General features: G+C 41.9%; 1 protein-coding gene across 1 annotated transcript; it reads left to right on the top strand.

Annotated features, from left to right (window-relative positions):
- The first annotated feature begins 948 nt into the window (after nucleotides 1-948).
- Nucleotides 949-1,890, top strand: LOC147684456 (olfactory receptor 5V1-like). Its single transcript, XM_086942315.1, has one exon. It carries the CDS (start codon nucleotides 949-951, stop codon nucleotides 1,888-1,890), a length of 942 nt encoding a protein of 313 aa, XP_086798441.1.
- The last annotated feature ends 11,000 nt before the right edge of the window (nucleotides 1,891-12,890 follow it).

The raw sequence follows: 12,890 nt of genomic DNA, 5'->3' as shown, positions 1-12,890 counted from the left end.
TATCTATCTATCTATCTATCTATCTATCTGTCTGTCTGTCTATCTATCTGTCTGTCTGTCTGTCTGTCTGTCTGTCTGTCTGTCTGTCTGTCTGTCTGTCTGTCTGTCTGTCTGTCTGTCTGTCCGTCCGTCCGTCCGTCCGTCCGTCCGTCCGTCCGTCCGTCCGTCCGTCCGTCCGTCTGTCTGTCTGTCTGTCTGTCTGTCTGTCTGTCTGTCTGTCTGTCTGTCTGTTGTCTGTCTATGTATGTATGTATGTATGTATGTATGTATGTATGTATCTATCTATCTATCTATCTATCTATCTATCTATCTATCTAGCTAGCTAGCTATCTAGCTATCTTGATATATACATATTTAATTGAAATGGGAAACTGACTACATGTATTTAACATTAGTTTAGTTTTGTTATATTATTCCAAGCCTTCCTTGTTTTTTGTGGGAGTGTGTTGCAGTGCCAGTGGTTGGTAATGTGTGGTCCTTGTCTTACTCAAAGCTAAGCTGGAGAACATTTGAGACTATTTTGACACTTTTAGATCTGTAGTTAAGTTAGAATTGTAGCTTGTGAATAGCTGTGGCATTGGTCTATTGTGGGTGTCTCAAAACGGCCTTACATTTTCCTAAACTCCTCCCTTATAGTAATGGATATTCCCCAGTTTTCACATAACTTTCTCTGGTTCCTCCCACATTTACTACTAAAACATATTGATGCCTGTGCTAAGATCTCGCCCTCTTTGTCAAAGTTATCCACGCAGAAACTATAGGACGGGCGGAGTAGTAGGGGCAGATCTCCAGCCATCGGTTTAAATTTAATTTTGCAGTATCGGAGGAGAATCACTAGTTTATCTACTGCACAATGCAGTTTATGAATAGAGTCCTTTTTTATATTTATTGTTCTTTATCAATTTATTCCTAGATACCTTTTTATCTGTAGATCATTGGCGTTGAAAAATGGATGCCGAGAACCAAACCAGTGCAATGAATTTTATCCTACTGGATCTGTCGGATCACTCAAGCCATCAGACGGTGCTCTTTATACTTTTTCTTGTAATGTACTTGGTTGGACTACTAAGCAATAGCGCCATCATGACAGCCGTCACTTTTGATCCCCGACTACACACACCCATGTATTTCTTCATTGGAAACCTATCACTGGTGGACATCACTATCATGACTGTCATCGTGCCCCAGCTTCTCGTCAATAGTATCTCGCAGAAGAAGAGCATCAGCTTCTCACATTGTATCACACAGTTATACTTCTTTGTTGCCACAAGTGGCACTAACCTCCTACTACTTGGGGTAATGGCCTATGACCGGTATGTGGCCATCTGCAACCCATTGCACTACTTAATGGTAATAGACAGGAGGACCTGTAGCCAGTTAGCAGCTGGTTCCTGGGTAGTTGGCCTCCTGAATTCTTTGTTGCACAGCATGATGACTTCCACTCTGCCCTTTTGTGCATCCAACTTGGTTGAAAGCTTCTTCTGCAACATTCCACCGCTGCTGAAGCTCTCGTGCTCAGATGTCTCTGTCAATGAACTCTTGCTTCTTACTGAGTCTCTGTCCATACTTCCAGTATCAATGATCTTTATTGTGGTCTCATACGCACGCATTATGATGACAATCTTCAGCATCAACTCAAGTATCGGGAGACACAAAGCCCTAAGCACCTGCTCTTCCCATCTCATTGTTGTCAGTTTGTACTATGGGACCATCCTATTCACCTTCATCCGGCCCGCCTCTAGTTACTCACTTGAGGACAAAATAGTATCAGTGATGTACACCATTGTTACCCCCATGCTGAACCCTTTCATCTATAGCCTGAGAAATGACCAGATGAAACAGGCATTGAGAAAAGCAATAGGAAGATGCTTCTACACTCACAAGTTTTAAACGTTTTTACTGAATTCAGAAAATGAATCCATGGTTGATATTATTTTTGCTTAATCTATACTACTATTATAAAGAGAGAACTTGCACCTTTTGGCCAGGTAAACTCAGGAACCACAGCGCCAATCTACACCCCCGATACATCTATGAAAATGTCAGGGTGTGTAGATGGACATAGGCTATATAAATTTAAAAAGAAAAGTAAATTAAAAAAATTACGTTTGTAAACAAAGTAGTCCCCTGAAAGTAGCGCCGGCCGGGACCTAGCGCTGGCCCAAAGGCGAGATGCACCCCAAAGTTAACGGAATATGAATGAAAGCATTAATATAATTTTAATTCACGAAGGAGACAGAATTACATCGGATGACTCGGAGCATTTAACTCGGACTGCTTCACGTTTCACTGAAAGGAAGGATTATTGTTAAATTGAGAGCACATCACGGACATTAATTTTATTTAGATGATCTGATGGTTTATGCATTCTTTTGCGTGTATTTGTCACATATATGTTTGCATTTATTTCATGTACATGGTTGATTCTAATTATGCAGCCTTTGGTAACAGGGTTGGTGCCTTATGGGTTGAAAAGGCAGTAAATTCTGTTCTTGAGTAGGTGTGGTAAAGAGGTCACTGGGTTTCACTAATTGGGGACTAATTGGAGAAACGTGTGCAAGCAAGTTTAAAATATAATCATTGTGCAAGAGAGAAGTTGATTCGGTTTTTATAACGAAGAGAGACACGCACACGTTATCCTGTTAGCCATGACCCCTTAAGGTAAAAGAACACTGTTTGTTTTTTAGTTGTTACGAATAATGGGCAGGTTGGAGGGCACTGTTTTGCTTTATTCATTTTATTATGATAATGGAAGGGTGATTTGAACAAGGGCAGCGAGGGTGGGGTGGTCAGTGACTAAATGTATCATGTGTTATTATCATTTAGTGCGCATTTGTTTTGTGAAACAGTTCAAACAGCTCTTTATGATTTATTTCAGCACCCCTGCTGAAGAACTTTTTATGTTCGAAATGCTTTGGGACTTTTATTGCACTGGGTCAAAAGGGCAGTTGGCATCACGTGTCTATGTCTAAGTTTGGATAAACAGCATATGGCATTTGAAAATGAGGAATAAAGCATTCCAGTTCAACTCATCTGTCTCCGGAGTGATTGCACAAGAATGGAAAATATGGATAACTTTACACGTTTACCAAATGGGAATACAATGGATTACTTCGGTGAAATCTTAAAAATGGTCTAAATGTGAAGGACTGTTGTCCTATTCTTAGCAGTGCAGCAGTTGGTGTTGCTACGTTCGCACCTTTGATTATTATCCAGGGTGTGTAGATGGACATAGGCTATATTAAAAAAAAAAGTTTAAAAAAAAAAATTACGTTTGTAAACAAAGTAGTCCCCTGAAAGTAGCGCCGGCCGGGACCTAGCGCTGGCCGCGACGCGACTTGCGTGATGACGATGAAGGAGGAGGGCGGTGCAGTGAGGAGTGTCTGTGCAGTGAGGAGCGGCGGCACAGGTAAGGAAAGGGAAAGGGAGACTGTGTGATGCAGGGGGAGGCAAGAAGGAGGCAGCAGTAACTAAAAAAGTCGGAGCGCGAGTGAGTTGGGCGGGAGGGGGGCGCGAGTGAGTCAGGGCAGGAGGGGGGCGCGAGTGAGTCGGGGCGGGAGGGGGGCGGGAGTGAGTCAGGGCGGGAGGGGGGCGCGAGTGAGTCGAGGCGGGAGGGCGTCGGTGCGGGAGGGTATCGGGCGGGAGCGGGTGAACTGCCCCCAGCCCCTTTCTGCCCCAGGCAACGTTGGGGTGGGCTGCTAGTACTTGTATAAATGCTTTGTACTCTGGGTGAGAAACAACATATGCACATGTAATAAATGGGGAACTTGGTGGTTAACCATTTTAACCATAGATTTCTGTTTCCACTATGAAATCTTAGGGTCCTATTTAAAGTTCTGAGGACAGGCTTCGAAGTGGCTGGGATGGGGAAGGCACTGGCTCGTCACACTATCCCTCTGCAAATACTCATCCTGTGTAACCTGGATCGGGACATCCGTGAGAGTGGAGGAGTATCACCCTGCTAAAAAATTGCCATTTTATTTTTAAGCAATTCATCCTGAAACGAGTGGCAGCAGGGAGCTTTGCACGTATGTTTAAAGTGAGCGTGTGCCTTTAGCCGGCCATCTTGCAACGCCAAGCCAGACATTCCCATTTTAAACTTCAAGAACCCAGCTTTTCTAAGACAGATGTATTAGAGAAAGCTCAGGCCTCCAGTCCTCTTGTGAGCGCTGATAGAGGCCGCTCCCACCAATCCTGATGCTTATCTCATGCTGTGAGAGCAGCACCAGAATTGCTTAGTACAATGTACTGGGTACCGCATTTGAGCTTCAAGGTGAGGAGGACGCCGTTCAGCAAGTCTTGACAGTAAGTTCCATTTTTGTATATATTTTTGTACCACCTGCCCCACCACTCTAAATGCATGACAGCTGCTACTGTGTGTGCTTCCCAGATTGGCAACTCTTTTTCATGAAAGTACTCCCACCAACATAAGCATAAGCACTTTCAGCAAAAAAAGCAATGCTGCCCCGTCCTCCCATGCCATGTCAGCATGATGAGCCATTGGTATTTGTTCATTGGAAATGAAACACTGATGATTTGGACAGAAGCAGTACACTGTTTGTTTTTATGTGCTTGCTACCATGCTCTGCAAAGCAGGCACAGTAAAAAAAACAGCTGACATAGTAATGGAGTGTTAGCAGGCCAACGGCACACTGCACATGGTGTTTCCAATAGCAGAGCAACCACTTGGACTGATGTCAGAATTAAGGCACTTTGATCACCTTTAAATTAGGCGAAAGAACCACTAGTGCAGCAGAGGGGAGGATCATCAATTTTTGTCAGATGTTTCTTGAACAATGTACAAACCAATTCCAAGAAATTACACTTTTTCTTCATCTCCATCATCTTCTGAATATTCTCTGAATTCAGAAAGATTAAAAAGTAATTGAGGCGGCGTCAAAAAGCAATGGGCTTTAGGTGGAACACCCACAGCAACACCCATTGCATACATATTTCATGCAGATACCTGGTGAAAGGGTACCATATTTACAAAGTGGCGTTAAGCCACAGAAAGTGACTTAATGCCACTTTGGAAATATGTTGCAGTACATTGGGCCACTGGAACATCAAAAAAAAGATGGAAATATGCCTCTAAGTGGCCGATTGGGATGGTGGACGGACTTGCGTCCGTCCGCCACCCCAGAGGTGGAGGGACCGACCGCAGGGGCAGCGGCGGTCACTCCGTAGCAATTAGGATGTGACCACCACCCTGGCGGTCACATCCCGTATATTTTACATTGCGGCGGGTGCTGCTTTTAGCAGCACCCGCCACAATGTGAAATATGCATGTTTAACTTTGGCATGCACACTTGGCAGGCACCGCGTGGTGCCTACCACCTTGTGCATGCCACCCCCAAACACCCTGGGGGCCCGCAACAGGCCCCCAAACACAAAAGACCACATGCTTTTCCACGGCGGAAAAGCTGCTGTGGAAAAGCATGTTTCCGCTTGCATCCTAATGTGGCTGGCGGTGTCTTGCAGACACCGCCACCATATTTGCGTGCATACACCGCGGATCAGCGGCGGATGGACTTGCCTCCAGGCCAGCTGTGGCTTCCGCCGGCCCGGAGGATGCGGATTCACCGCCATCCTAATCGGCTCCTAAGTTTGGTGACTGAGGCTACAGAGATTGATGGAAGCCAAATTTATCAGAGTCTCAAAAAGTCAAAGATGCCAAAAGACTGACAGTGATTTGTTGCTCACAGTTTGGGTCAGTTTGGGTCATCTCATCCCTAACAGATTTTTGGATATCAGTATGATAAAATTTAAATAAATCTTTAGACCTGGCCACTTGTAACATCCAGCAAACTAGCCAAATTACATGCTACTACTGATGTACGAAATATACCCCCACTACTTTGACACTGGCTAGTGATATCAATAGTTGTGGCACGAATATGCACATTGAGACACTGGTGGACCCCCATCAACCCAAAATTATGAATGGCTCATAGGGCAGTAAAACATATCTCTGTATGAACAGTTCATACATAAGTTGCAAGGCAAGATGCCTTCATTTCTGAGGGTGTGCTAATTCTGCCTAAAGGAAGAGGAGGTGTACTGTGAATGTGAAACATCAAATAAAAGAATGGGAACACTGAAAGTAATGAACGTAGGGAAGATCTCAAGTTGTACAACAATATGTAATAGCATGCTCCTGCAAAATTGTGTTACAAGAAATATCCCGAAAACTGTGTAACACTGAGTATAAATTATCAATAAATTTCAAAACAAAAAAAAATACCAAGCACTTCAAACTTTAAAAAGTTTTTGTGAATCTTAAGTATATATACAAATGTTAATGAGGGCAGATGTTTCCATAATTATTATATCAAAATGGTAATTTTTACATTAGGTATATTTTACTTAATTCATTATTAACATAAATATTTGATGAGTTAATGTGCTGGAATATTTTATGTTATTAGTTTTAGGTTACAAATAAAGAAATATGGTAAAATAATGGTATACTAATATTTTAAAAAAAACTTTGATCATATTCCCTAAACTTTCCCAGGGGGAGATCTCTGCACAGTGGTCACAAAAGAGTTAGAGCATTGGTATTCACAAAACAAAGGGCCTGATTCACAAATTGCATTTGTAGTACGTAAAATAATACTACAATACCATACAAACCCAAGGGTGTAAATCTCTAACTCCACATCTTCTATCTTTCTTGAGGAGGATTTACACAGAAATGCAAGTTTACTTCTTGGGCCTTCATTACAGGAAGTCCGATCATTTTTTACAATCCCTATGCAATTGCTGTATGCAGTGGAATTGGTCATACATGTTTTTGAGGTTGTTACCACACACCTCACAATTTTCACAGGGTTCATTTCAGCAGGGGAAACCTGGAGAATTTAACTTGAGGCAAATGCCCTGCAAATACTGTCATATGCTGATTTTGGTGTGCAGAGTACCAAGATTCCCATGTTATGACTCATTTGAAAGGACACAACTTGTAATAGACGAGAATGTTCACATCTTTTAAATTCAGATCCCTGTGGTATTGGCTTTAATCAATTATAACCTGTCTGAGATTCAGACATTCAGAATTCCCAGGTGCAGCAACACTAAACCCAATTTTACAGGCCACAAAATCCATCCATAGATATCAGAGGAGGCTAAGGCTGCAATTGTAACCTGGTCCAGACCCTTCCATGGCCACCACCTCTTCTGCTACTCAGAGCAGGTGGTAAAGGGATGTAGGTTCATACCCACAATGGAGAAACCACAAGCAGATTTGAACCTAGTAAATTTGGGTCTCCATGTTATTCCCCATTCCAGGAACAAATAATTGTGAGCTCTAGGTTTATGTATGGGGATACCAGTCAGAGCTCTTGTGATATGTAAGGCCTATAGTCAGTCACAGACTGCAGGACACGTCCTGTTGTCTGTGCCGAACCATGCTACCCTGGATGAGGCATAGTTTAGAAATAAGATCAAAATGTAAAACATGTTGCATGCCACTGCTATACTGAACTACCTTGATATCCATGATAATACCATCTGTAGTACAAATTGAAGATACCATAAGTTCACCAAAGAATGGTTCACTTACATGTGTTTGCCCTGTTTGCCCACACGAGGGTAAGGCGATGCTTATAGCCCACATTGGGGCACCAAATACATGTTATATTTGCTATGATGTGGTTGCCTTAAAAATTTGACAGGTATTCTATGCATGTAGACATTTAATGATAAAATTATGGGGCATATTACCAAGGCGGGCGATATGTGATTATCGCCGCTTTAGCAGCCGTTTTTGGCCCCTAAGCGGCGATCATTTTATCGCCCTATTAGCAAGCTGTCGCTAACAGCAGTTAGCGACAGCTTGTAAGCGATAGCGAGCAGTTTGGGGCCCGCTTTGCATGTCAGCGATATTTATCGCTAATGACATGCAAAGTGGGCGTACCCAACCTGTTAGCGACTGAAAGCAGTCGTTGACGTCGCTATCGCCTATTACTAAGGCAGGCGTAGCAATGGAAATATTCGCTCTAAGCGCGAATATCTCAAAAAACGAACGCCTGCTCAGACCAGTTCTTAGCCATTGTATCCAATGGGAGGTGGATATAATGGCTAAGACTCTGTTAGCGATAATGCGTGAATATCACTGCATTCTCAGCGATATTCACGGATTTCACCGCTATCAACGGAAATATTATTGCTTTTGAGATAAACGTTGCTAATAGCACGTTATCTCAGCGAAAATATCCGGCGATGCGCGGCGATAAAAAAATTGCCGCTAAGCCTACTTAGCGATAAATATCGCTAGTTGTTGGTGATATGCCCCAATGGGTGTATTTTATTATGGGATGAAATATGATGGCTAGGTTGGAGATGCCATTCACTACATGTATATGCAGTGTCACTGTAACTTATTTAAACCTACCTAGTAGTTGTGTCACCAAAATCCCCAAAAATCAAATTACATGCAAGAGCAGACTGACAGAAAAGGTAGCTGTTATCTGTGCTGCCAGGTCCTACAGTGCACATTTCAGTAAAGGAGCCCCAGGCATCCACAAGCAGCTTGCTTGGTTATAAAGTGCTGACGACAGCAGAACTGGCGTTTTCTGTGGTGGAGTGGCTGAAGTGCCACATTGGTGCAATTGCACCTAATACCCAAAGAAAGTGGGCAATTGAATAAAATGTCATTTTCACTGATTGTCTTACTGCAGGTGACTATCAAATGTCGATAATGTGGTGTACTTAGCAAGTCATGCATCTCAGTATCTGGTGGATGTACTGTGATTGGATGCCGACCATGTCTCTAGCGACCCTTTTCAAACTCCAGTGGCCAAAAATTGGAGGGCAGTCGGTATTATATGTGCAAGGATTGCCTTGGTGTGGGCTACAGGGGAAGTAAACTCCCACTCCCAGTCTACAACCACGCAAGTATCACAACAATTATGCCTCACTGGACATCCAAAGAAAATTAATCCTGTGCCTGCTAATGCTCCCTGTCCTCCTCAACCAAGTGCTCCTCAAAATGAGGGGCAAGGTGACATTGATAGTCACTAACATGGGGAACTCTGTGTGTGACTGGTTGATGTTGTGAGTTTCATCTGATAATGGGAGTGGTATTCATGAGTCTTCACTCCCCCGCCCTTGCATTAGAAGGTTTTATATCTAGCCATGTTGCTTTATATGTTATCTGCTAATTTTAGCTACATTTATCTGCTGTGTTTACATTTCTTTCAAAGAAACAATATAATAAAAAAATGTAAAGTATATGAAATATTTGTGTTAACGCTTGAAAATACATTTCACTTTTTTCTTTAATGTCGACGGGCCCGATTCACAGAACTAACTTAAGACAAAATCCTAAACTTACTACTTTTGGTATTCACAGAAGTTAGGATTTTGTCGTAAAACAGACTTAAGACAGACATAAGTTAGGATTCTGTCTTAAGTCTGTCTTAAGTCTGTCTTAAGACAAAATCCTAACTTCTGTGAATAACAAAAGTAGTAAGTTTAGCATTGTATCTTAAGTTAGTTCTGTGAATCAGCCCCTCCATGTGTTGCCCACACAAAAATTCTTTGTTGAATAGCCTCATTCATGTGGAACAATTTTCAGCACAATTGATATGGGCAATGCATTGTCCTTGAACAGGCCAAAACAAAATGGACAACCCTGTACTTTTACACCTTTTCCAAAGATACACCAAAACAACATCCCTCTTTCTCCACCTGGACTACTATTTGTATCTGGCACAGGAAGAGTTCTAGAACCGATATCCAACTTGTGCGACAAATTGTAAAGACCCATAGCGGAGACAATGCCATAGTATCCTAAGAGCACAAAGGATGTATTGAGCCTGACAAAATATTTTCAGTTTGATCCATATAAAGTATTGTGAAAAACTCTTGATATGAAGGCTTTGTAAACCAACACCCACAAACGATTTCTTTACAAGCAATTGAAGAACTACTTACAACATTGAATGGTCAAACAATGCACATATAGACTTCATAACTAAACACAACTTAGAGGACTATTACCTGATCATTGAGAGCACATCAATGGCAAATTAATTTGACTGAACCTGGCTAATTTTTATCTATACCAATTAAAATGACAAATATCTACATCAAAGGAACACCAACAGCAGAGACAGTCTACCATGATTGATCAATCAAGGAAAAAGAAGGGTAATTTCCCGCAAAATCCGCAAATCCGCGAGCAGCGGATTTTATGGCTTGCTCGCACTGTTCGCGTGAGTTCGCGGCTTCCCAGTTCAACTTCGCACCCCGCGAATAAGCGCTAAATTGCAGAAATACGATCTTAGAAAAACTGAAACTACTTACCAGGTTCAAAAGTTCAGGCTCATCATTAGTAGCCATTTCCTGTAGTGCTTCCTGAGGGGCCCCTCCAGAGTTCAGTTGCCTACTTGCAACTATTATGTGACCCTGCTCTGACCCTCAGAATAGTTACACATATGCCACAAAGGTCCTGAATTACAGCTAAGGGAGACAAGCAGGAGCCAGGCTGGAAGTTCAAATCCAGTGACACATTAATCAGCCCCTAATTCATTATTGTCAGTTGGGGCAGGGCAGGTGTTGTAACTAATTTTGCAACAATGAAAGCACTTAGCAAGTGCAAAAGATCACTAATCAGGAAGCACTAAGGAAGCAGGTGCCAGCTAAAAAAAATATTCTGTGACACATTAATCAGCCCCAAATTAATTCAGGTCACTTAAGGCAGGGAAGGTGTGCTTTGCTTTGCCACAATAATGTACACTGGACAACCAGAGGGTGCTGTGATGAAACAGAGTGTGGCATGGGTGAGCCAGAGGGTGGCATGTGGTGACAGAGGGTGGCAGTGATGAAGAAGAGTGTCCCAAACAGGCTGGACACATAGAAACAACAAGTTCGCAAAACTTGCGACCCGACAGGTAAGTTCGCGTTTGCGAAATTGTACAAAAACCCTCGCGACCTGGCAGAAACCTGCGCGAACACAAAAAAAAAAAAAAAAATCCGCAAATTCGCGAGAATTCACGGATTTTGCGGATTGCGAGTTCGCAAATCCGCAAAATTCGCGAACGCGAGATTCGCAAAATTCGCCCATGCTTAAAGTGCAGGCAAAAGGGCAACTGGAACCAAGCAAATGAATCAGAAAAAGCAGACATAGCTGTTCCAAGGCACATATGAAGATTCAGAGAAATCACTTTCGTAGAAGCAATATACAGATCAAGAATTTGAAAGATGAGGATTTGTACCAAAATAATTTACTCAAAATATAGCCTGAGAGTATTCTTCATAATTGTCGCTCCATTGTAATTGTAAAAAGAAAAGCTATTCATAATGGGACAATATTTTCTTAAACTATATTAAGGACATGAAATTTATGTCCTACAAATCCTTTAATAGTGCTACACAGACATGCGACCACAGAAGATGAGGCGTTGAAAGACACTGAAGGATATATACAGGCCACATTCAAGCAGAGAAAGGAGATGAAAGGAGATGGCTTGATTCAGGAACATACTGGTGAACATACATGTGCATTCTCTACAGAAAAAGTTAATAAACACATACAAATCACAGCGCCGGGAAACCCTTTGCTGGGTAGCTGTTTGCGCTATATAAGATAAGTAAATAAAAAAATTAAAAAAATAAGAGGGCACAAGAACTTTGAGCCTGGTTTAGAATTAAGTGAATGTAGGATAGCTGTCACAAATGTCAATAACACTCCAAATGCAGAAGACTGTGCGGCCTTTGCCTACCTCTGCCAAACTGTTGATAAAGCCTTTTTTCTTTAGTGATCAAAAAATCATAGATGTACCACAAACAATACTGTCAAGAAGGTGAATACAAATGACAGGAACAGATAAACTCTCTAAATGATATATTAAATATATGTGGGCCTCACTATTTGGTGTCTAATTGGAGTTGTTTTAAATATGTTTTGTGTTTTATGTATTCAGTTGTTTGTTTATGTTACATTAACATTTTGAACATAAAAGTTGTATAATATGACAATCGAAGGTGGCTTAAATTACATTTCCTAACCTCATCAGATAAACTTAACATAGTCTGGGAATTGCAAAACCCTGCACAATACTTCAACTCCATAATCCATGCTAATTATGAGTTGATTCTCACCTGCCTGTCTAAGGAAACCCACTACTCACAGGTTGTGGAGGCTTTCATTATTTATGCCACAAAATTGAGGGGGATTTATTAAAATCAGTTAAAACCTCCCCGAATATTTTGAGGAGTCGTAACACCACCTGCTCTAAAGCTAATAGGGATCGTCGCCTAGCATTAACTACCAAACTCAGGGATTACTATTTGGTGTAATCTGCACAAGCAACACAAAATGCCATAAAGACACACCTTCAGGAAGTTGTAAGCTCTTGCTGGGCTACACTCTTACAAGCATGCATTAAATGATTACATCATTTTGGGCTACTATTACCTAACTCAAATCCACTGTCAGGCCCTCCACAATAATTTCTTGCCATTTTACCAGTAGCAATTGGGAGGAACATTTTATGGGAATTCATTCTGTCCTCACCTAGGTCTTGCACATACTACCCTACTTACCTCATTGAGCTCCTGTGTCATTGTCCTCATATTCAAAAAGGGGGACTGGTCATCACCCGCATGCTACAGGCCAATTTCAATCCTAGACAGGACAGCTAAACACTGGGCCGGGTTATATATAAGAAAAATACTGCGCGGATGGACACCAAATCTATACTCCATAGCAGTCAGTAGGGCTACAGATGTAAACTAGGGACCATCCAAAAGTGCCTTAATCTCGAGCTGGTGCTAGGTAAATATACAGTGGCTAAAAGATCTCTGCTCTACATAGCATGGATCTGACTTCAGCATTCAACTGTGCACACAAGGGAAAATTATAGCACATTCTTCTTTCTTAT

Source organism: Lissotriton vulgaris, chromosome 10, assembly GCF_964263255.1.
Source record: "Lissotriton vulgaris chromosome 10, aLisVul1.2, whole genome shotgun sequence".
In the NCBI taxonomy this organism is placed as follows: domain Eukaryota; kingdom Metazoa; phylum Chordata; class Amphibia; order Caudata; family Salamandridae; genus Lissotriton; species Lissotriton vulgaris.
Note: the sequence above shows the minus strand (reverse complement) of the source record. Positions and strands in the feature narration are given on the sequence as shown.